This window comes from Eucalyptus grandis, chromosome 3 (genome assembly GCF_016545825.1).
Source record: "Eucalyptus grandis isolate ANBG69807.140 chromosome 3, ASM1654582v1, whole genome shotgun sequence".
Taxonomy (NCBI): domain Eukaryota; kingdom Viridiplantae; phylum Streptophyta; class Magnoliopsida; order Myrtales; family Myrtaceae; genus Eucalyptus; species Eucalyptus grandis.
Window position 1 is genome coordinate 17,344,327 of NC_052614.1, and position 23,880 is coordinate 17,368,206.

The 23,880-nt window shown below is 39.8% G+C and overlaps 2 protein-coding genes across 4 annotated transcripts; both read right to left on the reverse strand.

Moving 5' to 3' along the window:
• Positions 1–731: 731 nt before the first annotated feature.
• Positions 732–5,042, reverse strand: LOC104415490 (probable nucleolar protein 5-2). Its single transcript, XM_010026792.3, has 9 exons — positions 4,898–5,042; positions 4,393–4,499; positions 4,207–4,248; positions 3,802–3,981; positions 3,542–3,706; positions 2,833–3,033; positions 1,991–2,488; positions 1,686–1,820; positions 732–1,464 (listed from the first exon to the last, which is right to left on the reverse strand). The coding sequence occupies exons 2-9, from the start codon at positions 4,468–4,470 to the stop codon at positions 1,024–1,026; spliced, it is 1,740 nt and encodes a 579-aa protein (XP_010025094.1). The 5' UTR covers positions 4,471–4,499; positions 4,898–5,042; the 3' UTR covers positions 732–1,023.
• Positions 5,043–6,836: 1,794 nt separating this feature from the next.
• Positions 6,837–10,461, reverse strand: LOC104415488 (double-stranded RNA-binding protein 3). 3 transcript variants are annotated; one of them, XM_010026791.3, is made up of 4 exons: positions 10,234–10,461; positions 8,685–8,932; positions 8,266–8,485; positions 6,837–8,067 (listed from the first exon to the last, which is right to left on the reverse strand). In XM_010026791.3, the coding sequence occupies exons 2-4, from the start codon at positions 8,928–8,930 to the stop codon at positions 6,992–6,994; spliced, it is 1,542 nt and encodes a 513-aa protein (XP_010025093.2). In that variant the 5' UTR covers positions 8,931–8,932; positions 10,234–10,461; the 3' UTR covers positions 6,837–6,991. The 3 variants fall into 3 exon arrangements, with proteins under 3 accessions (XP_010025093.2, XP_010025092.2, XP_018717484.2); XM_010026790.3 differs by having other exon boundaries at positions 8,685–8,975; XM_018861939.2 differs by lacking the exon at positions 10,234–10,461 and having other exon boundaries at positions 8,685–10,215.
• Between the last annotated feature and the right edge of the window lie 13,419 nt (positions 10,462–23,880).

Genomic DNA, 23,880 nt, shown 5'->3' on the forward strand with positions numbered 1-23,880 from the left:
CAACTATTATACACAAATAATTTGACAAAAAATTTAATAGAAATTAATAAAATGTAAATTTATCATAAGTGTACCGGTTTCAAGTAAATTTATTAAAATTATATCAATTTAGAATTTTTGATGATCAAAAATTAATTTAGAATAAATTTATCACAGATATATTAATTTGAAATTTTTTATGTTACAAATCATGTGGAAATCATGGTCGATTTGGAGTCACACGACGTTCTGTTCTTTCTATTTTTTTATTTTTTGCTGGGTACCTACTTTTCTAGAACGCATCGAGACAGAGGGGAGAAATTTCGTTGAGGAGATGGATGGTCATTCTTTTTGGAGGTCCCTTTCAGATGGTTTCATGGGGAAGAAAGTGGACCAACGGTGAAGGACACGGACGTTTTACCAATTATCGCCGGCAATCTGTAATGCAACTCAAAACCATTTCTTGGTGCGCCGATTTCTTTATCATTCCGTTCTTCATCAGCTGAATTGTTCAAGATGGTGGTCGTGATTCAGGAACCCCAGTTGTCAAAGAATTTGGACACCCAATTTTATATACGTCCACGTCAAAATGCAGAAACAAGTACATAGATGTTTCCATTTGAACTGGCAATGGTCATCACTTGGAACCAAAGATTACGTCAAACCATGTTCAGCATGGCTTGCCGAGATGTGACTTTGCATAAGCGAATGAAAGGCATGCGCCACTAATCTTAGACAAAATCATAAAGGCATTGTCAGAAGAATCTCTGTTCCCTTGTTGGCCTTCCAAAGTCCCAAAAACAAACTAATCCGACCGATGATTGATAGCCAGACAAGAAGTTGAGACTCATCAATACCTCGATACACGCTGATGGAAAAAGGGGCGACCATTTCTCATCGGCGATAAAGAAATTTACTGCCAAAAAACACATGGAAAGTGGGCCTAACAAAACCACATTTTACAATAAGCAGTCGTTTCAGTGCAGAAATGAAATCAAAATTCGTTCTTGGGTAGCCGCAGCAACTACACGTACAGATTCTTCTTCAGTCCTCGCTTCGCTTTTTCTTCTTTTTTTCTTTCTTTTTGCTAGGTTGTTCACTATCTTCTTCATCTTGTTCAGCATGCTTTCTCTTTTTCTTCTTCTTCGTCTCTTCTTCTCCAGCATTCCCATCAGACTGCAACCCGGCGTCCTCGGCTGCCTCCTTCTTCTTTTTCTTTTTCTTATCTTTTTTCGCGGGGGCATCGCCATCAGCTTCTGCAGAACCATTTCCGCCCACTAGCACTGCCGTCTCTTCCTCATCGGCTTTCTTCTTCTTTTTCTTTTTCTCTTTCTTCCCCTCCGCAGTTGGAGGCTCTTCAGTCACTTCTTCCATCTGAGATGGTACACTTTCGGTCTTTCTCTTCTTTTTCTCCGCTTCTTCACCATTCCCAGCGGCATTATTCAAAGTTTGCCCAAGAGTAGAATCAGCGGAAGGATTGTATGTCTACAAAAGAAAAAAAATTACAGGTATCATTATCCATTTGCAACAAAAGGAAGAGCAGAAGTGAGATACAACATTATGAAAAACAGAGGCTTCACTTAATGATGGCAAGCTGACACTGACATTCAGCTTTACATTATAGGTGCGTCCCCCATTGACAGTCTTTATCGAGTCAAATAAATCTACCCTTAAGACAAAAAAAAGGGTATAAAATGTAAACGTACCTTGGCTGCAGTTATCAAAGCCCCAGCGCCCTTCTTTCTGTCCTTGTCATAGACTTCTATCTTAGGCTTGCCTTTCGCAGAGCCAGCCGAATGACCCAATTCTCTGCCCTCAAGATTTCTCAACCTTGCTTCAAGCTACAAGCAGCAAAGCATCAGCAAATTCTCTCCATTCAACTCTTCGTGCATGCGTGTGCTTGTGCGTGGGCATCTACTTGTGTGTCTGGGTGGTTTTTGAGTGAATGAACAATAAAAGCATATTTCCCGTGTGACAAAAAAGTACCAAGTAGAGAAATTGAACAAAGTACCTTGGCCCGATTTTCAAGTCCCATCGAGTTATCTTCAGTGTCCCCGAGAGCATCATATCTAATAGCCAAGGCAGTTTTGGCAGCAAGTGAACGAGAAATTTTTCCCTTCAATTTTGGTGCTGCCTGGCCAATCAATGATGCATGGTAAATCAGCCCATACTTAGGAGTAGCATGTTTTGTCTTCAATGCTCTGAAGAGAGCCTTTTCAGCACCCAAGATTTGGACGGTGCTACCAGGCTGCTTTGCAAGGTTTATCAAGCTGCCGCCATGCGCGATCAGCCGGGCCCCCACGAGCTCTCCGACAAGGGCAGTCAAATTGGGCGCAATGGTGTTCATTCTACTCTTTAAGTAATCATAGAGCTGACCTCTATACTCGGAGAGAGACAAGACTTGGTCACAAAGTTCTCTAATGTTTAACAAATCAAGGTCACTGACTTCAGTGCCCATCGAAATCTCAGATGCTGCCTTTAACTCTGCCTCAACCTCTTCAGGCAATATCTGCAGAATATCAAGCAAAATGGTAAGCACATTCCCTGGTCAGAATATCATAAATATGACTCACAGTTCCAGCTTATTCATTTGCCAGCCTCCATTTTAATTCCTATTTGCAAAATCATATCTACGACATATACATCTGGTGGAACATGAGTACCGATTGATGCCAAAATATTAAAAGACACAAATTTATCACAAACACAAGCTTCTACTAGTCTGGAATTTCCATGAGCTAACTCCCTGTAACATGAAAGGAGAATCCCATGGATCTGTATATACTTGGATATCTTGTCCTCAGACTTATATGCCAATAGAAATCACCATAATCATTTTATAGAAAGCCATACCCCAGAAAAGTCTAACTTTGAAGCATTAGTGCGGTTGCCCATCAGCTTCACAGTCTTGGCATACAGTATGTTATCCTGGATAATCTTTGCGAGCTCTGGAAAATGCCATCCATACCACTCTCGGACCCTCATTGCATAAGTATTCAGCTCTTTATCAAGATCGTCAAGTAAACCAATGGCCTGAATGATCATAGTGTCCACCTAAACAAGACAAGCTATGTAATTAGAGAACTCCAGCATAAAAATCTGTTTCAGTTAAATGGACAAAAGCGGGACCACTGATAGATCATAGCTCTGAGTTCAACATCTTTCCCAAACAGCAGAATAAACAAATAAGTTTAGAAAGATGGCGATTAAGTGCACTTCTCGGATCGTATGGGACCTCAAATAAAAATATATAACCACCTAACCAAAAGTGCCAATTCCTATTTCATTAAAGACCATCTATTAAGTAATTCAGCTAAAAAATCAATTGAATTTTTCAATATCCTTACAAACAATTTTATAATAAATAGACCAGCCATAACCAAAAAAATTGAAATCTTCATTATTCTTAATACAATTTTTTCATAAGTCAAGACCAGCCATAACCAGATAAAGCAAAGACCATGCGACAATGACGGTCAATTGACGAGTTTGTCACAGATCAAGAAACATCAAGAACCATAGTTATCCAACACATGTAAAAGAATTAGGAAAAAACACACACCTTATCAGCACTAAATTTCAGCTTGTATCTAGACAGGCTATGAGATAAACCCAGACTCATTGGAGCCAGATCCTGGACAGCTAGACCCGAAATGAGTTCAGTCAGCTGACTCCTCACACCTCGCATCAACTCCATAACAGCATTATTGTGGACACAATCGATTTGCTGCAAGGAAATAATCTCTTGGGTTTTAGGAAAACAGAAGGAAACACGCTAACAACAGCATTAGGATCACGCTAAGCATCAAAGCATCTGCATACCAACTTCTCTTTGATAGCATTTCCAAGCTTTGAATCAGCCACAGCCAAACTTTCCCCATCACAGTGAGCGCGTAAGAATTTACGGAGACCTTTGTAAGGTTTGCTCTCAATCAAACAGGTTGCAGCTGACAGAGCTTCTGCCGTGTTTTCAAACTTTGAAAAAGCTTTCAACTTAACAACCTGATATCCACATAGAGAACAACTGTCAGGTCCATTGTGAAAGTCTGCAATGAAGCAACGCAACAATCTTGGCAAGACTAACAATCAAATTAATCAGACCCTGAAAGCCGTAGTGATCAAATACTCGTTTGCAATCAACAGGCCATCAATGAAAATAAACACGCTCACGCTAACTAAGCATCATTTATGTTTTTGGCAAAGTGACAAGAGAAACAGACGGGTCACCTTTTTAGCAGATTCAGCAGATGAGAATTCCTGCCACAAGTCCTGGCAACAGAAAAAAAAAAAACAGGAAATTAACTCGTAGCCTCGAGTCATGCATGACTATCAAAATTATCACAAACCCCAAATCCTCGATCCAAGCTCATGCCCGAAAAAACAGCAACCAAGCAGCATGAAGAAACAAATCACCTCGACCTTCGAGACCTTCCCTTCATCCAACACCTTAAACAGGGCGAACCCCGCCGGCGTCTCAAACAACACGAGCATTTCGAACCAAGCGCCGGACTCGAACCCACCTGAAAACCCAAACCCATAAACCTGCTCAGGCAACTCATCAAAAACAAGACTCCACAGAATGGACACAACAAATCGCCCTCAACAGCAACCGCTCGACCGACCCACAAGCGATCGAACAACGCATTCGCTCCCCGACACATGCACGCCCCATCCCCACGCGTACCCACTAGCTAGCGATTCAGAAGCAACCGCCCCGGTCAACAACAGAAGCTCAAAATCGAATATTTTGCCACTCGAGAGCCGGAACACACATCCCAAGTTTGCCCACATAAAAATCCTAACGTATCCCAACGGTACTACTCAGGAGTCGAGCTCGAGCGCGCAAATGGGCGAGAACGCGGTTGAAAAAAGAGAGCTTTTCAGGGTTTCGCGGAGATGGAGAGGAGCTGGAGAGTACCCGGAGGTGCGGTGTGGCGTCTAGGAGGAGCAGAAGGCCAGCAGGAGGAGGTGGAAGACGAGAAGGGTCTAGGGTTTAAGCGTGGCGTGCGCAGTTATTTATAGACGAACGACTCACCGTTTTCTCTTCAGTTTGTGGCCTCGCTTCGTTCGGCCTTTTTTTCAATTAGGTTATTTAGCAAGTGTGTATGATCTTTTTTTATTTTTTTTTTTTTTTTTTTTTGTACAAATCATCAGATTTTTGAGCTTTTTTTTTTTTTTTTTTTATATTTACTTTACAAGTAAATTGAAAACCTTAAGGTCTGTCCCTTTTTTTTTCGCTAAAATTGAATATTTCCAAAATATTTTCTTAAAAATGTTATTTATAATGCTAAAAAATATTGGTTAATGAAATATTGGCTAAAAAATGTTTTGTAGGTAAACTTATATTCTGAACTTATAGATAAAAATATTTTCTTTTGAGCAATTATTTTTAACAAAATATATTCTGAACTATTAATTTTCTATGAAATAAACTTATAGGTTTTCAAAGAGTTAGGGTTGGGATGATTAACTTTAGGTATAAGTTTTGACTCTTACGTCCTACAAAAAGGTGGGATAAAAATCCGAATCCGATAGTGAGTTGAGATTATATCATTATAATTAAAAATTTGTAATGGGATTGAAACGTGATCGAGGAATGATTAAAAAAAAAATTGACTAGACGGTTTAGGGACGAGGTTTGTTGTCTATCCCTAAGCAAGCTAGGGACGTCCCACAAAATTGAAGGGAGAAGAAAATGGGGAAAAGAGAAAAAAAACGAAAAATCAAATCGAATTTAAGCAAGCGAAATACATTTTAGTGAATCTTTAATTGTGGGTTTTATAATTTATAAGCTCAAAACCAAACCACCAAAATTTAAAGAAAATCCCAAAGATGTGCGTTATGCACTCGAACAGATTGTTCTAGAGTATAGAGTAAGAACATGTATGTTTTACACTAAAACATGATGCTTTTAACTAGTACGTAACAATTGCGAGACACCTAGTGTTTATGCTTTAGGGGAGACAAGTAAATTTACAGGCAGGGAATGGACCAAAACTATAATGTTACTCGATTCGCAGCATAACTTTTCTTCGGATTCTATTCTTTTTTGTCTCTCTAAAAGGTTTATTATTATTATTTTTTAATGGAAGTGAGAGGTTAACCAAGAACATTTCAGAGGAAAATACAAGGAGTGGTTATTCCAAGCCCCTAGATCAGCATGTGCTTTTTGTACATTCTATGCCAGGCCCATAGAATGATAGGCACGATTCTTAAATTTTCTTTGTTGAACCAAACATATTATTGAATCTGTCATTTTTTTGCGAATATAATGCATCTCATATCCAAATGCATGAATATAATCGTCGAACGATTAGCTCAGGGACACAATTTGTCAGATAGGACATGCCTTGCCAATATGCTGCGTACTAATTTTTATTGTCGGGATCTCTCCAAAACCTCCTGCTTCCATTCAAAATGACTATCTAAAACATATGATTGGCATTAATAATTGTAGTCACAAGTCGCAAATTGAGCTCTAGAGATTATTGGATGATCTGCGATAAAGTGCAAAGAATTGCGATTCATAAATTCTAAATGCAGCAATGTCATGTACCAATGAGAAACTAGGCATCTTCCATGCTTGAAGAATTCAGGGCATAAGGAACTTAGTAATATTAGAGATGTTAAAATTGATACACGGAATTGTTTTAACAAAGTAATCTATCAGATTCCGGTTGGTACCTAAGTCAGTCCTCTAATTTTTTTTTTATTTTTTTATTTTAGGTCGAAATTCAGTCCTCTAATTTAAATGGCTTGTATTCAAACATTTTTGTCGACTTTGCACCTTTTGCATTTAAATAATTCGTAATTAGATCCGGTAGACATGAGCTGATAATGGAAGGAAAGATGGATGATTTCCTCAGACTTTGCGGTTATAAAATTTTTGGATTCCCATCGAGGAGACAGTATTACAAGATTTATTTAAACAACTTCCAACAAGCATGAATGCTCCTAAGAGAGAAGGGTATTAGAAGGAAGAATCTACTTCACTATAAAATTTGTCTCCTTCTCATAATTGGAGTTTGCCTAGCTCCAAACTTACCACCTCTTCTGGCTCTGCCGTTCTATTTCCGGAGACGTTCGACTGGTCGTCCGGCTGGGAAATCGGTGTTCTTCCTGATGATGGAGCTGAACACACTGGTACAACAGAACGGATTTGAACAGTGGGTGCCAAGAAATGAGGACACAATCCTTCAACATTACGTCCTTTGGGTTTTGGCCTAGCCGAATATGAATTAGCTCCTGTTCTCATTCTTGGGGAAGCATGCATATGGGGAGCCATATTTTGTGGTCTGTGCTGTACTATGGGCACACTGCAACTTGATCGACCCATTCCGGATTCCACTGCAGAAGGCTGGCTCAAGCATCTAATTAAACTTGCTCTTGGAGGATACTGAGGTCTGTGAAGTAGGGGAGAAGAATTAAATCTATCCGTAGTTTGTAACTGAGCTTTCTCTTTGACATTCCAAGGATCCTGTCCCGATATTCTTAATTCACTTCCGCTGCTTCTAGGAACAAGTGAATCTGAAGTAACAGTTGTCGGAAAGCCTGATGATTCTTCAACTTGCTCCTCCTGTATCTCTTGAAAGGTCACTCTGGGTCTGCTGCTCATTGAATCGGGAATCACTTGGTTTGGGAAACTAGAAAATGGGACCGAGGTGGCAATTGCAATTTTGGGCCCTAAGACAGGAGAACAAAGCTGCCTTGCTGTAAAATACTGGCAGCTGTCTGGGCTAACCACAGATTGCGTGACAGGAAGAATCTGAGGTGATGGTATAGTAGAAGGAATGGGAAGCCTCGCTAAGTGAAGCTGCTGTTGTAGTAGTTTTTCTTGCTCCCACATTGGATACATTACCATCTCATGTGGAAAACTTGAGTATGCCCAATTTTGATACTGCAAAGGACACGAGCTTCCTACATTGGATTTGACTGATCTTATTTGTCTTTTTTGCACTTCTTTTGACTCTGACTCTGATGGCAGTAAACTTGAAAGGAAACGAGTGACGATAACCTTCTCCTGTTCTTCACTAGCTTTAGAATCCAGCGGACTAGATGAAGAACAGAAAGACATCGACTCCTGAGACACTGCAATGCATTATAAAAGTCAGAAATTTAGCAATATTCCATAGCCACACACTACTAATGCTCATCGCCAGAGGTCCCTGGAAATTGAGCTTATGACAGGCTAAATCCCAACTTCTACTCCAAAAGCAAGAATAGACAGACAAAAGGGAAGGAAGGACATGAAGGGAGAAAAAAGGGTAGGTGAGAAGAATTGCATACTTTTTCTCAAGGCAGACCAAGCAGCCATGGCAGCATTTTTCTGAGCTTGTTTCTTTGTTCTAGCTGGTTCCCCAGTAAAGCTCTTTCCAGCTAGCTCAACTGTACATGAGAAACCAGGAAGTTGGCCTGGTCCAGATCGAATAGTAGAATAAGCAGGCCGGTTCAAACCAGCTCTGTGAGCCGTCTCCTGAAGCAAATTCTTGTAAACTGCAGGTTTATCCTGCACAGCAAGCCCATATGATAATGATACAAGCATATCTAGAAAAAAACAATTTATTAGTGTATTTAGTCTATTTAACAGCATGAAGTGTTCACAAAATAGCCATATAGAAGTAGTTCATTTGATTAAGGTTTCAGATGAAGAAAGTAAAATGATGTAACAGAAGACAGAGAAACTAAATCGTCTGTTTAATCCCTACCAAAATTTTTGCAGCCAATGCTCTAGATGGACCCTTTGTAGCAAGTGTGGTTAGAGCTGCCTCAGCTGCTGAATGTTCTGCTTGCCTTAGTGTAGAGCAGAAAGTAGGGCTTTCAAAAGTCTCTCCATTGAAGTTGACTGTAGCTTTAAATCGAGGGGCATGATCAGGTCCTTCCCGGATGCAAGAATAAGATGGCAAGTTGAAGCAGCTTCTCTGAGCCAATTCTTGCAGCTGGTTTTTATACATACCTATGTGTATGATGTAATTTATGCATTCAGCAGGAGTTGTACACTGTTATGCATTAAGAATTAGACAAAGTTAAGCTGATATTAAAGAAGGCCAAGGACAGTGAGTTCAAATTACCGATTTTTAGATATAAGTCTGGCGGCAACAGTGATATTGGCAAGAACACAAGAGTCATCCAGACACAGAAAAAAATACATTGATCATTCTCAAAATCAATGAAGATTTGGTGGATCTTATTGTCTCGCTCTTAGTATTGTAACTTTGCTAAATTCATTGCAGAAACTGGCCGTCGAAAAACTGCATTTCAACTACTTGTCAACGTCAGCAGATACCGTATGATCAAATTTCCTATCTTAACACAACGAAAAAGGGAAAAAAGGAAACAAACATCATGCATTGCATGTTTAATAAAAGATCTCAGCCAATTGTGCGGAACTAAAAAAGTGAGGCGGCAAGTCGCGGCATCTGACCAACTCATACTAACTAAGCACTTCCTAAAGATTACTATGTCGTGCAAAGTTAAACTCTGACTACTGGAGAAACTACACGTAAAATGAAAAAATGGTTTAACAGCACACACTACTCTATAGTCTATATATGCAAAGAATTTGAATGAGCCCACTGGCGTGCACAAATTCTTCATGAACAATCAGACAGCATCCCAGAAGTACTCCTAATTGTCATAGGTAAACAAACTTGGAACAACAAGAAAGCAAATACTAGTAGCATTACTTCCAGCCAGCAACTGACAATTACTAACTTGTACTACCGGAACTTCGCTAAATACATGAACACAGACAACCAGCTATAGCATCATCTCCCTTTAAGTCCCAAAGCCACCGCTTTCATCTAATTTTCAGAATAGTCAGCTCCACCAACATAAATTTCCCGCATTACCCCATTTTCATGCCTAGAAAACTTAAGAAAACTGGAAAAAGGAAGAGAATTTGGAAACCATTGAAGGAACTACAAATGGGATCGCCGCCCCTCATATGAACAAACCCACATCCATCGCCTTTATCCTTGTTCGACATTTCGCGGCTGGGGGGTCAAATTAAGCGCATCGCAGGGCATTCCAATGCATTTCATCAGCAACCCACTGGGTATACGGCTCAAGCCGGCGCAACAGCAACGCCTCTGCCCAGCGAAACCCAACCGCAAACGAAGGAAGCGAAACGAGCTTTACCACCTCAGTAGCAGAACGAATCGCATCGAAACTACGGCAGATTGGAACGAAAGAGAAGAGGAACGAACGAACGAACTCACGAAACGATCCGAACTCAGCGGAGAAAGAGGAACTCGCCTAAAGCTGCCTTCACCGTCTTCGCCTCGTCCGATCAGTCCTCTGGAGATTTTCCCGAGAAAGCGACGGAAAATTTCCCGATGGAGAGGCGAGTTCGAAGCCGGATCACCACCTTCCGCGAGAAAACGACAGAGAAAAATGGAAGAAAGTTGGCACAGCGGAATCGAGCGAGCAATTTTTGATTTTTCACGCCAGTCCACGACACCCTCGCACTCGCATTTACATATTTTCTTTTGCAGAAAATTTAGAAGTGGAAAAGGCAAAGGTATCTATTTTAATATTTTCATAAGCTAAAGTCCAAGACTACAAGGGTTTAATGAATCATGAAAGGTTTATGCGATGTGTGGTTAAATACACCTGTGACTTGACTATAGTCCATAGAGTTGACAATGGACTAGTCTGGATTGGGGCCAGAGATGGGCAATTTCGAGTTTCATTAGCCCGGGCCCGACTCGTTGCTTGGGCTAATTGAATTTGATTTGAAATCGAAACCTATATATTATGAACACTCATGATAAGGTGACTAAAGTACTTCCATCCCAAGATTTTCGAAAAAAAAATAAACGCAAAATATAAGAGTCACTTCAAATAGAACATTACCCATAAGAGGTTTTCAAGTGATATAACTATTATTTGTTGCACTCGTTTGGCTTATAACTTCTTTCCTTTTATTCTTCTTCATCAAAGGTCTCTCCTAATTACATGGATGACTTTTTAGTCTAATCCAGCCTTACATATTGGTTCCTTATTGCATCCTTATTTAACTAAGTTCAGTAGCTTCAAGGAAGGTGGAGTCTCGCGACAAGCAGCATTTAACATGAAATCTGCTACACTCGTGCCTAAGGATTTGAGCCACGTACATAGTCACAAATGTTTGATCAGCTCCATTCAACTTGCTTCAAGGGACAATCTTTCCAAGAGCTTCATGCTTTTTTCCTAATTCTCCATGTCACGGTTACCTAATAGCTGACCTAGGAGAAACAATCCTAAGTACCAAGAAGAAATGCCCCCACTCATCGACTGGTTTCAACTGCTATTTGGCGGAGCCTGTTCTAGTCTCTTGCCATAACCCGCAACAAAGAGGTAGGCTTAGTGTCCCTTCAGGAGGGCAAAGAATTAAAACATTTTGCACATAAAGAAACGAACTTAATGAAAAGTTGTCTTTATTGGATCCTTAACGATAGTACACATTGACATTATCCGTCACCGACACAATTCGGGCACAAAAGAAACGGTCAATGCTCAAAAATCGAAGAAAAAACGGAGATTCGCCTGTTGAAGTGCTCCAAGTATGCTGCGTCCTCGATCATTCATGCGCATCGCCGTCCAGCAGAAGCTCGTATTGAAGGTCATAAAAACATTTTTACTAGGAAGAAAAAATTAGCTCCTCTAAAATGGTATGTTATGCAGAGCCATGAAATTATGAATGGCCACTTGTTAGCAAGAAAAATCATGAGACTAGAGTATTTTGGGTAAGCAAGGAAACCGATTATATTAATCATGTCTATTACTATCATTGCTATCATTGCTACCAAGTTTATGGAGATAATATTAATGCGCTACCAAACAAACTGCATCTAATGTCTCAGCCATGGCCATTTTCTATGTGGGGAATTGATATAATTGGTCCAATTAACCTTCAAGCCTTCAATGGGCATCGCTTTATTTTGGTAGCTGCTGATTACTTCACAAAGTGGATTGAAGAGAATTCATATGCCAATGTCACTGCGAGAAATGTGGCCAAATTTATTCGTTGTGACATCATTGCTTTCTATGGCGTATCTAAAGTCATCATTACTGACAATGAGTCGAACTTGAATAACAAAATTGTGGATGAGTTGCTTTGTGAAATCCAAATTCGCTATTTGAATTCGTCACCTTATCGCCCGCAGATGAAGGAGGCTATAGAGGCAAGTAATAAGAATATAAAGAAGATTTTGTCTAAGACGGTGGATAATTATCGTGATTGGCACGATGGATTGCCATGTGCGTTGATAGCGTATCGGACCTCAATACGCACATTGATCGGGGCAACACTTTTATCATTGGTTTATGGTGTGGAGATAGTCTTGCCGGTAGAGGTAGGAATTCCCTTCATTGAGAATTCTCTCACAAGTTAAACTTTCCAAAGCTGAATGAACACAGCAGAGATATGAACAACTAAATATAATTGACAAGAAAAGACTCAATGTTTTATGCCATGACAAGGTCCTCTGATCGCAAGGTTCGACCCAGGCATTTTCAAGTGGACAACCTTGTTTTGAAAAAAGTGTTGTCTATCATATTGAACTTGTACCGGAAGTTCACTCTGAACTATGAAGGCTCATATGTCATCAAGAAGATGATGCTCTAATTCTTGTAGAAATGGATGGCCGAGAGTTGCTAAAGCTTGTAAATGCTGATTCAGTGAAAAATATTTTCCATGAATGAAATTAGGGGACTTAAGAGTGATTCTTGATGCGATCCGAGTCATTTAGGTCATTCGTATTGTTTCCACCATGCACATCATGCACACATGTATATGTATTCTTAACTCGTAGGTGCTAAATGACTTTTCAAAGAATCATGGAAGTGCCGATCGAACAACCTCACAAAAATAGACATATTCGCGTGAAAGAAACTAAGGTGAAAGAGGGGGGGCACCATTGTATCTTTTTCGACTGTTATTCCCTGTGATACGTTTATTTAACATGCTGTCGAGGTCACTTAACCGCCACATCGAGGGTAGATGTTATTTTTCATTAAAAAAAAAGTCGCCGAAGTGCCAATATTCTTAGCAATTGTTTTTCGACTTTGTGGATCATTCATTTTGAGTCAAAATTCCCAATGAAGATTAATCTACTTAGATGATCTCGACCAAATGAAACTGAGATGTTAATTATGCTAAAGGAGAAATACTTAGAACAAAGAAAGGTGAGCCATTCCCAAACACGTCATTTTACCACTTTGAGAGTTGAGTGAAAAAAGAGCAATGTTGTTTAAGGACATGAAATTCATTCGCGACTGGTATACGGATCAAAATGAAAAGAGACATTTCTTTCCTTTATCATATACATCATAGGTAACCATAGTCAGCCTATTTGAGCCTTTTAATGTAGAGAATTTTTGCAAAAATATCCCTTCAAGAACCACCCCGCAATGGGGTAATTATGGTTGATTTTGGTCGACAATATTTGGAGAAAAAGGATGAGAGAGATGCTTTCGCTCTCACTTGCATCAATCTTTTTGTGGTAACTTCATGTGAATTCTTATTGAAGCTCGAAGTATTCCAAAGTGAAGAAAATTATTCTTTTTTCAAAACACCGTGAAAACACTGATAAGAAGACGAGGTCATTTGCTTTCGAGAGGAAAGAGGAAGGATAGAGTACCCAAACACCGATACCAAAACACTGATAAGACGAGGTTGCATAGAGGTTGCTACTGAAGGAAACCAGAGAAAATCGAGAGGAAAGAGGAAGGATAGAGGAGGAAGGGTGCTCGCGTAGTGGAGGAAACCCCCCCTCCTCAACCGTGATCGCCGGCCACCATTCTACACATAGCCGTGCGGAAGCTTCAGTCACAGTTTTTGGAGGAGAAAGGATATTGCCCGTCGTTCGTTGAAGCTTCATCAGTGACCATTCAACAGTAGAAGCTCCATCCCCGAACCAAGTAGGAGCCCGTCACACAAACACCCCATTTTTGCACTCCCCACTGAACCCGAGATCTGAAACTCCTTTTTCCTTGCAAGATCCTGAGCACCTCACATAGAACTAAGAATGATCCGTGATCGATAATGCTAACTTGAGATCTGTATGTTGAAATCGAGGCTCGTTTCGCCATGAAATATAAATTGAGAACATATTTTTCGAAACGCATGACATATGTTCAATAAGATGCCTCAATGGAACCCCGAAATATACTTTGTTTGATCGACGTTTGAAGCTTGGTTTAATGTTTGATTGTTCATATATTGTCGAATTTTGTCTGATTTCTTCGTGTTTTGATGTGCTTTCATGTGACTTTGCACCGTCTGAGCCGGTCTTGCATATGCCCTTTTGTCGAAGCTATCCTCCCCACGTCGGCGAGCCCCACGGTTCAAGGCCGTTTGAGTCAGCGTCTCTCCCCATTTTTTAGTGCCTTTGTGTATGTTTGATTTATGGAATTTCTGGTGTTCAAACCGTAGTTTAGGTGAGGGGTGTTTTCTGTGACATTTCGTGGTCGCTGGAGTGAGCAGCCGGCGTCGGTCGTTGCCGGTCAGGACGGACGGCGGGTAGATGATGGTGGCTTGGCGGACGGTCGTTGGCCGAGGCGATGGCACGGCGTTCTTCGTTCGGTAAAGTCGCAGGCGAAGAGAGTAGTCGGGGAGGAAGAACGTGAGTGCTAGGGGTGATCGGTTCCCGGTTCGGTCCGTTCCACCTTGGAACCGGGAACCGGACAGGGAGCACCGGTTCCCAAAATTGCGAACCGTGGACCGGACCATTTGGTCCTAGGACCGGGAACCGGACCGGACCATCGGTTCCATCGGTTCGGTCCGGTCCGGTCCAAAAAATCAACTATACTTTTTTGCACTAAAGAACTAAAGAGTGACCGCGCTCTTGACTGATCAATTCAATTCGATTTTGGGCAATTCAACAAAACTAATCACACGTGTTCCACGTGCAAAATATTCAAACTTCACTTGTGTGATTCACGGGGAACTCTTGAAGTCTTAGTCCCACGTCGAAACTATCAACGAGATTTTTTCTATAAATAAAAGAGTAATAAAAAGGATTTTAATGGTCTCTTGGCCACATAAGAGGTTGCTACCTCAAATTGCAATTTTGGTTGCAATAAGTTATCATGTTTATATGTTTTATTAATTCTATGTATATAAATTATATATAAAAGTTTGGTCCAGTCCGGTCGGTCCGGTTCGGTCCGGTTCCCACCTTGAAACCGGGAACCGGACCGACCCTCCACCGGTTCCAAGATTAGGAACCGGGGACCGGACCGCCGACCGTGGGAATCGCCCAAAATCGACCGGTTCGGTCCGGTCCGGCCGGTTCCCGGTTCGGGCGGTTCCCGTTGAACACCCCTAGTAAGTGCACGGAAAAAAAGACGAAATGTGGAAAAGGACAAGAGGGTGAGAAGAAAAAATTATAAAATAAAAAAAATAAAACAAATAATAATGTGAGTATAAAAAATCGATTTTGATCTGACGCGGGTCTATCCGGGTTTGGATCGGGTCAATGGGCCGGATTGGATAACCCGACCTCAGCCTGCTTCCCGAGAATAATAATAATAAATAAACTAAAAAACTCAGAAAAATATTTTTAAAAATAAAAGCTGAAAATTCAGAAAATGATAATTTTTTTTTATTAAACTTAGGATTTCATAAAAAGTTTAGAAAATTCACAAATTAATAAAAAATTTAGAACTTTAGAAAATCATTAAAAATAAAAAAAAATCCAAAAATTCATTAAAAAAATTCTAAAAATATTTAAAAATTGGAACAAAAAGCTGATAAAAATCTAGAAAATCCGAAAAATCATTAAAATTTTCAAAAAATTAGAAAAATATTAAAAAAATCAAATTAAAGAAAAAATGAACAATAAAAAATTTCATAAAAATTCCATAAAAATTGGAAAACCCTTTAATGAACTAAAACCTAAGATAGCCTTAAGGGCTCTACAATAGGGATTCTTGTTTTGACTTTGTCTTGTTTTCTTTTTTAGGGATTATTTAGGAAGCTTGAAATTATTTTGTTAAGATTATAATTGATTGCACTTTTCAATATTTGGATGTTATTTCCTTGTTTTAGAATGATTAGGACAAACTTTAGATTTTTCTTAATAGGCTACTATGACGTTAATTAGCACATGATTAAGTTAGGTAATAAAAGAGCGTTAGCCTTAGTATTAACCTAATTAAGTCCTCAAGTCCAAAATCTTTGATTGTGTAAATTAATAAGATATCCCCCCATATCTTACTGCCAAACCCAAAAAGGCTAGTAGTGACTCCTTAGTCAAAATTCACATATGGTTATTAATTAAAAATTTGAACACTCGATGTTGTGCGTATGAGCTTGAGAGAGCTCGAGTTAAGGGAAGGTCGTCGACTCGAAATTGAGGATATCCCTAAACCTAACACAAGTTCCCTGCTCTCACGAGAGGGGTTAAGTCACGATAACTTGGCTACTCCATTGGAGATATGAGGACTTAGGCCTAATTGACTTGATTGTGTTGTTATCTAATGTGTTTTCGTGGCGGCGCATTCAAGAAGGTGAGGTAAGTCCACTAACCTCGTGTTAAACATTGGTACAAGTTGGAGTAATAAGAGGTGGAGTCTTTGTTGACACTTTGTTTTGTAGGTTAGTGTAAGGAATGAATGATTATGTAGATGACTTTGAAGTGCCGTTTGGATATAAATTGTTGTTTTTGCTTTTACACATACTCCAACACTACACCTATGCACACACAACCTAGAGTCAAACCTCAGTTGCACCCTCAAGCAACCCTTAAGAGGTGTTGAGAATTGATTGGACTATATGTAGTTTGCATCAATAAGACAATCATTCTTGATGCCGTTCATTTTCTAGAAAGAAATAGGTCCAACCCACCCGCAGTTTGCAACATTGGAAATGGCTTACTATTTCGTTGAGAGGGGAGCCTTAAGCTTATAATACACCCTACTCGTTTAGCCGTCGAAACCTCATAAAATCATGTGTATGTTTATATGATTGAAACTCCGTCTCGCCAACCCAATGTTTCCGTATTTTCTTTTTAACTTCTCTCAATTCTTATTCTTTTACATTATTACCATTTATTTTTTCATGATCCATGCCAATTAATCAAAGCATCCTCTCTTGGTCTTGATATAATGGGAATGTCAGATATCCAAATCATCCCGCTCCTTGATGAGGCTCTTCGGGTAGGGTTTTGTAGGATGACCCCACAATTCCAAGAATACGTGCAAGAAAGGCTGGGTAATCTCATAAGGCTCTTAAGATTGATTATCAAGTCAGCATGGTCCCAGCCCTAGTGCATTAATGGAGTCATACAACTTCAACATTCATCTTCAGTCGTTATGAATTAGCCCAACTTATGAGGAGTATGAAGCCGCCATTTGGATCCACTCCTTTGACAGATTAATTGAACCACTATTAGGATCAAAACCTACAAGTGCCTTATCAGATTTTTTATAAATCAATAGGTCGAAATTGAGAAGGTTTTAAAATGTAACGCCAATCTTTGCCCCTCATCATTTTTGACTGACAAATTTTCAAACCTTCCTCGAGAATTAGGTTCCCAATCTGCTAAGGTTTTAGCGGTTTTGTTATATTCCCAACTTCAAAGATAGCTTTGAACCCTTTGCTGGTTCACATAGTTAGACAGGTATGCATCAAATGAAATTTTACCAATATGATTTTAGCTTAGACATTTTTATCACTTAATCGATTTAAATTCAACAAAAAAGGAAATCTTCATGCATCTATCGGTCTTTTATACATGTGGTTTATGTCTCACCTCAAAGATCTGCACTCTCATGCGCATACTCAAAGTGATCAAGTATACTCTTCATTCCAAGGCAAGGTACCTAAACAACCTTTTGCCTATGGATGTGTTACCTCGAGTGTCTTTCCATAGAACAAATCCAATAGTGGCTAGGATAGGTCAAATTCCTCGAAGTGTGCCTTAACTGTGAAGTGGACGATCCTATCCAGTTATTGAGAATTTCTAGAAGGATTTCATATTACCCCTTGAGGATAGTCCGATAATATAGCACCCTACAAAAGATGGCGCCATCCTATAAAGTTGGGCTATTTAGATTTGACATCCTGTGCGGAAATCTAAGGGAAGATAAGTAACTAAGTTGCAAGAGGAGTTTGATTGTATCAAATGTGCTTGGAAACGATGCCCACAACAAACCATCACGCGACATGTTTGGAAGGGGCAATCTATATACTCCTCGATGCGTGGTGGATATTCATCTCCTCTTCCAAACCTATAGGTCGCGTGATGGTTTGTTGTGGGCACCATTTCTAAGCACATTTGATGTGATCAAACTTTTCTTGTAATTTAGCTACTTAATCTTCTGTCAGATCTTTGCGCAGGATCTTGAATCTGAATAGCCCGGTGGCGGCATCTTGAAGGGCATCGTACTATTGGACTATTCTCAAGGGGTAATATGAAGTCCTTCTAGAAAATCTCAATAATGAGATAGGATCGTCCACTTCACAGCTAAGGCGCACTTCATGAGATTTGGCCTATCCTGGCCACCATTGGATTTATTTTATGGAAATATACTCGAGGTAACACATCCATAGGCAAAAGGGTTGTTTAGGTATGCAGCTTTGCCTTGGAATGAATTTCTCGAATGGGTAAATATACTGGGTCACTATGCGCATGAGAGGACCCAAATCTTTGAGGTGAGAAACAAACTACAGACCCGACATGTGCATGGGGATTTCCTTTTCTGTTGATCTTACATCGGTAAAGTGATAAAAAGGTCTCAGTTAAAATCATGTTGGTAAAATTTCATTTGATGCACACTTGTCACACTATGTGAACTAGCAAAGGTTTAAAGTTGTGCTTGAAGTTAGGAATATAAAAAAAATCGCTAGAACGAACGCCTTAGCAGATTGGGAACCTAATTTTTGAGGAAAATTTAAAAATTTATCAATCAAAACTGATAAAGGGCAAAAATTGGCATTATTTTTTAAAACCTTCTCAATTTTGACCCTATTAATTCCTGAAAAATCCACTAAGACACTTGCGAGTTTCAATCCTAATAGTGGTTCCACTAATTTGTCAGAGGAGTGGATATCAATGGCGATTTCGTACTCCTCATAAGTTGGGGCTTAGTTCATATCTACTGAAGATGAATGTTGAAGTTGTATGATTCTAGAAATACGATAGGGCTTGGACTAACTAGCTTGATAATCGATCTTGAAGAACCTCCTGAGCTTACCTAGCATTTCTTACACGTACTCTTGATATTGTGTGGTCATCCTACAGAATCAAGAGCCTCATCAGGGACAATCAAAGACAAGGATGACTTGAATATCCAATCTTCCCATTTTATCTCGATCGGTAGAGGATGCTTTGATTAATTGCCATGGATCATAAAAAAATAAATGATCGTAATGTAAAAGAATAAGAATCGCATAAACAATGGATTTGTGAGACGGAGTTTCAATCACATAGATATGCGCATGACTTTGTGAGATTTCGACACATGGGTAAGGTGTACTATAGGTTTAAGGCTCCCACCTCAACAAAATAGTAAGCCCTTCCAAATGTCACAAATTGCGGGTGGATCGGACCTATTTCTTTCGAGGAAATGAGTAGGGTTGGGAATGATTGTCCCATTGGCATAAACTGCGTGTGGTCCAATCAATTCTCAACACCTTAATGGTTCCTTGAGGGTTCAGCCGGGGTTTGATTGCAGGTTGTGTGTGCATAGGTATATTGTTGAAGCATGTCTAAAAGCAAACGACGGTTTATATCCAAACACTACTTCAAAATCATCTACATAATCATTCATTCCTCACACCAACTTACAAAATAAGGTGTCAACAAAGACTTCACCTCTTATTACTCCAACCTACACCAACATTTAACACGAGATTAGTGGACTTACCTTTTTCTTGAATGCGTTGCTACGAAAACATTTTAGATTCCTCTTATTACTCCAACTCACACTAACATTTAACACGAGATTAGTGGACTTACCTCACTTCTTGAATGCGCTGCTATGAAAAAAATTAAATAACACACAATCAAGTTAATTAGGCCTAAGTTCTCATCTTTTTAGTGGAGTCGCCAAGTTGTCACAACCTAACCCCTTTCATAGGGGAGAGAGCTTTTGTTAAGTTTAGAGGTATTATCAACTTTGGGCCGATGACTCAAACTCTCATAAGTCCATATCTCGTGCGACATCGAATATTCAAATTTTTAATCAATTAAGTCTATATTTTGATTAAGGAGTTGCCACTAGTCTTTTTGGGATTGGCTAGAAACCAGTAAGATACAAGAGGATACCTTTACTACTTACGCAACTAGAGATTTTGGACTCGAGAACTTAATTACGTTAGTCTCCTTTTAGTACCTAATCTAATCATATGCTAACTAACGTCGTAGCAATCTATAAAAAAAATCTAAGGTTTGTCCTAACCATCTTAGAACAAGGAAATGACATTCAAATATTGGAAGGCGCAGTCAATTAGCATCCCAAATTGCCCTTGAAAAAGAAAACAAGACAAAACAAAATAAGAATCCCTATTGCAAAGCCGAAAAAGAATCCCTATTGTGAAGCCCTAAAAGGTTATCCAATTTTAGGTTTTAACATTTTTAAAGGGTTTTCCAATTTTTCTAGAATTTCTTGATTTTTCAGAATTTTCTCAATTTTTAATATTGTTATAATTTTTTTTTATTTTCTGGTTTTTCTATTTTTAATGATTTTCTGAATTTTCTAGATTTTTATGAATTTTCTGATTGTCCCAAAATTTTTAAATATTTTTTTCGAATTTTTTTATTTTTAATGACATTTTCGGATTTTCCCAAATTTTTATTGATTTTCTAAAGTTCTAATTTTTTAATAATTTTTTGAATTTTTAAGTTTTTTTATTTCCTAAAATTTTAAAATTTTCATCATTTTCTGAATTTTTATTTAAATATTTTCCGAAATTTTCCATTTAATTTTTTATTAATTAATTTATTATCATTATATTTGGGGAATGGGCTCGGACTAGTTTTACTCGATCCGACCTAAACCCGGATCCGACCCGCGTCGGATTAAAACCGATTTTAATATTTTCATAATATTTTTTTTTTTGAAAATTTTCCTTTTTCTTCTTTCTTTTGTCTTTTTGCCGCTGCCGGACCTCCATCGTCGGCCGGTCATCTACCCAGACCCACGTCCACCAACTCAGGCCGCTCATTCCGGCGACCTCAAATATTCAACGAAATAAAAACGTACGGATCCTAAATTTCTAAAACCAACTATTCATCAAACAAACAAGCACGAAAATGCTAATTTGAGGAAAGAATAGCCTAACCGGGCTGGCCTTGAACCACAGAGTGCACCGGCGAGGGGAAGGCTTCCGGTGAAGAGGAGGACTCACGGCCAACTTGACGACGATCGATCCTTTCCACGAAATCGCATGAAAACACGTAGAAAAACCCGAAAATCAAGCGAGATTCAAACAATACGAGAGAAAAAGAAGTAGTTCTTGAGATTCAACGAAGAACGTGATTCGACCCTCTCTCAGGCATTTTGTCGAACATGTGATATGCAGACTTTTACAATAGCATTCCGATTCGGTTTCTAAACGAATTTTTGTCCAAAAACCATGCACGCAGACTTATAACACCATTACTAGCAGAAAAATGGCTTTGTTTCATCAAAATTTCGTCAAAAACAGTAATCGATTAGGGCGTGAACATGAGAACTTTTCGGTCTTCTTTTAGACATTTTAGCAAACACATGATATACGGATGCGAAATTTGAGTTTTCAACTCAGAACCAACACCATTTCCAAGCCAAAACATGACCTATCATGCTATAAACGTCATCATCCGTCACTAACCTATTTCAGTTTCACATACTCAGCCACTGAGTTCAATATTTTTGAATCCCCAATAGCACGAAGAAACGGCCGGCACTCCACCCTTGCTCCGGTGAACTGCCACGCTTGACGGTGCTCGTCGCTCGACCACGAACACGGGCGGTGACCGACGGTAGGGCTCGATATGAACTCCAGCGAACTCCTTTCTCAACTCTCCAGAAAACTCCCTCTCTCTCTCTCTCTCCCCCTCCACCATTCTCTGCAACCTCCTCCCCTTTTTTTTGGCAAAGCCTCGTCTCTCTCCGAATCTTTTCAGCTTAGGCGTCCTCATCCCTCATGCCAACTCAGCCTTCTAGAAGGCTTGGCTTGGCTTGCGTCATAGCTTGCTGTTCCTCCTTCGCTTGCGGGCGCGCGTTCACGCTTTGCTCGTCACCGTCCTCGCCTCCCACGCGCCTCTTTTTCTTTTCCTCTTCATGGGCGTTGGCTCATGTAAGCAAAGAGAAAGAAATGACTTTGGGCTGGGCTTTGTTATTTTAAACTTTAATGGGCCATGAAAACATTAATAGAGATGAGTTCAACGAAGTTGGGGGAAAAAGTGGGCCAAAAGGAGGAAATGAATGGGAAGCTGGGCTTAACTCTTGAAAGGACCGAAAATTGATTGGAATGATGGGCTGAACACGTCGGCCCACTGAACCCGACTTTTCATTTCATTTCATTCATCTTTTCAATCAATATATATATATTTATATACATTTTTCTTTTTACCTTTTTTTAATAAATTTTTATAATTTTGCAAAATAAATGAATATTTAAAAGGTTGACAAAAATTCGGGTGTCAACTAGTGTCGTGATCTTCCCACAATCTAAGGGTTTGGCTAATAGATTATAAAGTCTAGACTTAACTTAGACTCTTCCAAGCTCATAAAAATTCACAACTTAGGATTCTTAACATGCAAACGATTTTTAATAAGGAGTTGCCATTAATCGGCTTATGATGGGTTGATTAAACCTAAGTAAAGTAATGTGAGATTTACTTTACTTGATTTTGGGAGTGAAGCTTGGGGTTATCGAGTGAAGAGTGAGAGGTAGAGGGGACAAACATAACTGGTCCGTGAGAGTGGCGTTAAAACGGTTGGTGCTAGGAGTTCTATGATAGAAGGATTATATCACTTAGGAGCTCTGAAGGTGGGGTTGGCCTCCCGTGCATGAATTGGTCGGGAGCTGATGCTGCTCTCCTGACGAGGCCATGGCAGGCCGAAACCAGTTGTTGACCCTAAAGAGATATACTATTTCACTCGATGGACTAGACACCCGAGCAAAGCTGAGCGTGGTACGATCTCGTATAAAATGGTTATTCGCCGTATTGTTCTTTGGAATAACTATAGAATGAAGGTTGGTCTAGCGAGTTCCGCTCACCAAGCGCCGCACGGGTTGATCCGGGGCCAAGGAAACTATCGACCCGTGACAAATGGTATCAGAGCGAGGATCCCTTCAGTAGGTGGGTGATTCAAGGAAAAGCCTGTGGTCTTTCTGGTCCTATGAGGGTGGAGAGTGATTGCCAAGGCCAAAGGGCTTAGACAATGTGTGGCTCTCGTCTAGTTTCTGGGATGACAATGGGGGTATAGGAAGGAATCGAATTGGTCGCTGAATAGAGATAACGTTCCTGGATCAATGGGTGAATTTTAAGAAGAGGTATGCGATTATGTTTCCACTAAGGGGACCCTCTGTTGGCTTGCTGATATTAGGAGGAGCTTAGTAGGCAAAAGAAGGTGCTGCCATAGGTGCAGTTGGCCAGGGGTGCCACACTTGTTGGGAAGCACAAGTGACTGGAGTTTTGTGAACAACTTTGATCAGGGGAAGCAAGTAATGAAGTAGTGAGACTGTTCTGTTGGGCGATCATTGCCATCTATATAAGTCCTAGGGAGTGGCTTTGATGGTTAGGGAAACATAGGGAAGCAACAAAACAGCCGGCAATGAGGGCATTGCGAAATTGAGTGGGAGAGAATGTCACGGTCCGTAAATTATCCCGTACCCATGTACCCTTGGGAGTGAAGCTTGGGGTTATCAGTGAAGAGTGAGAGTTAGAGGGGACGAACATAACTGGTTCATGGGAGTGGCGT

Excerpts from the sequence above, each read along its gene's own strand:
- LOC104415490 (XM_010026792.3), bottom strand. The coding sequence starts at position 4,470 with ATGCTCGTGTTGTTTGAGACGCCGGCGGGGTTCGCCCTGTTTAAGGTG. Across the intron at positions 3,034-3,541 it reads TGAAATTTAGTGCTGATAAG|GTGGACACTATGATCATTCA; the intron begins GTGTGTGTTTTT and ends TGTCTTGTTTAG. Across the intron at positions 2,489-2,832 it reads CAAAGTTAGACTTTTCTGGG|ATATTGCCTGAAGAGGTTGA; the intron begins GTATGGCTTTCT and ends GATATTCTGCAG.
- LOC104415488 (XM_010026791.3), bottom strand. The coding sequence starts at position 8,930 with ATGTATAAAAACCAGCTGCAAGAATTGGCTCAGAGAAGCTGCTTCAAC. Across the intron at positions 8,486-8,684 it reads CATTGGCTGCAAAAATTTTG|GATAAACCTGCAGTTTACAA; the intron begins GTAGGGATTAAA and ends CTTGCTGTGCAG. Across the intron at positions 8,068-8,265 it reads TTGGTCTGCCTTGAGAAAAA|TGTCTCAGGAGTCGATGTCT; the intron begins GTATGCAATTCT and ends AATGCATTGCAG.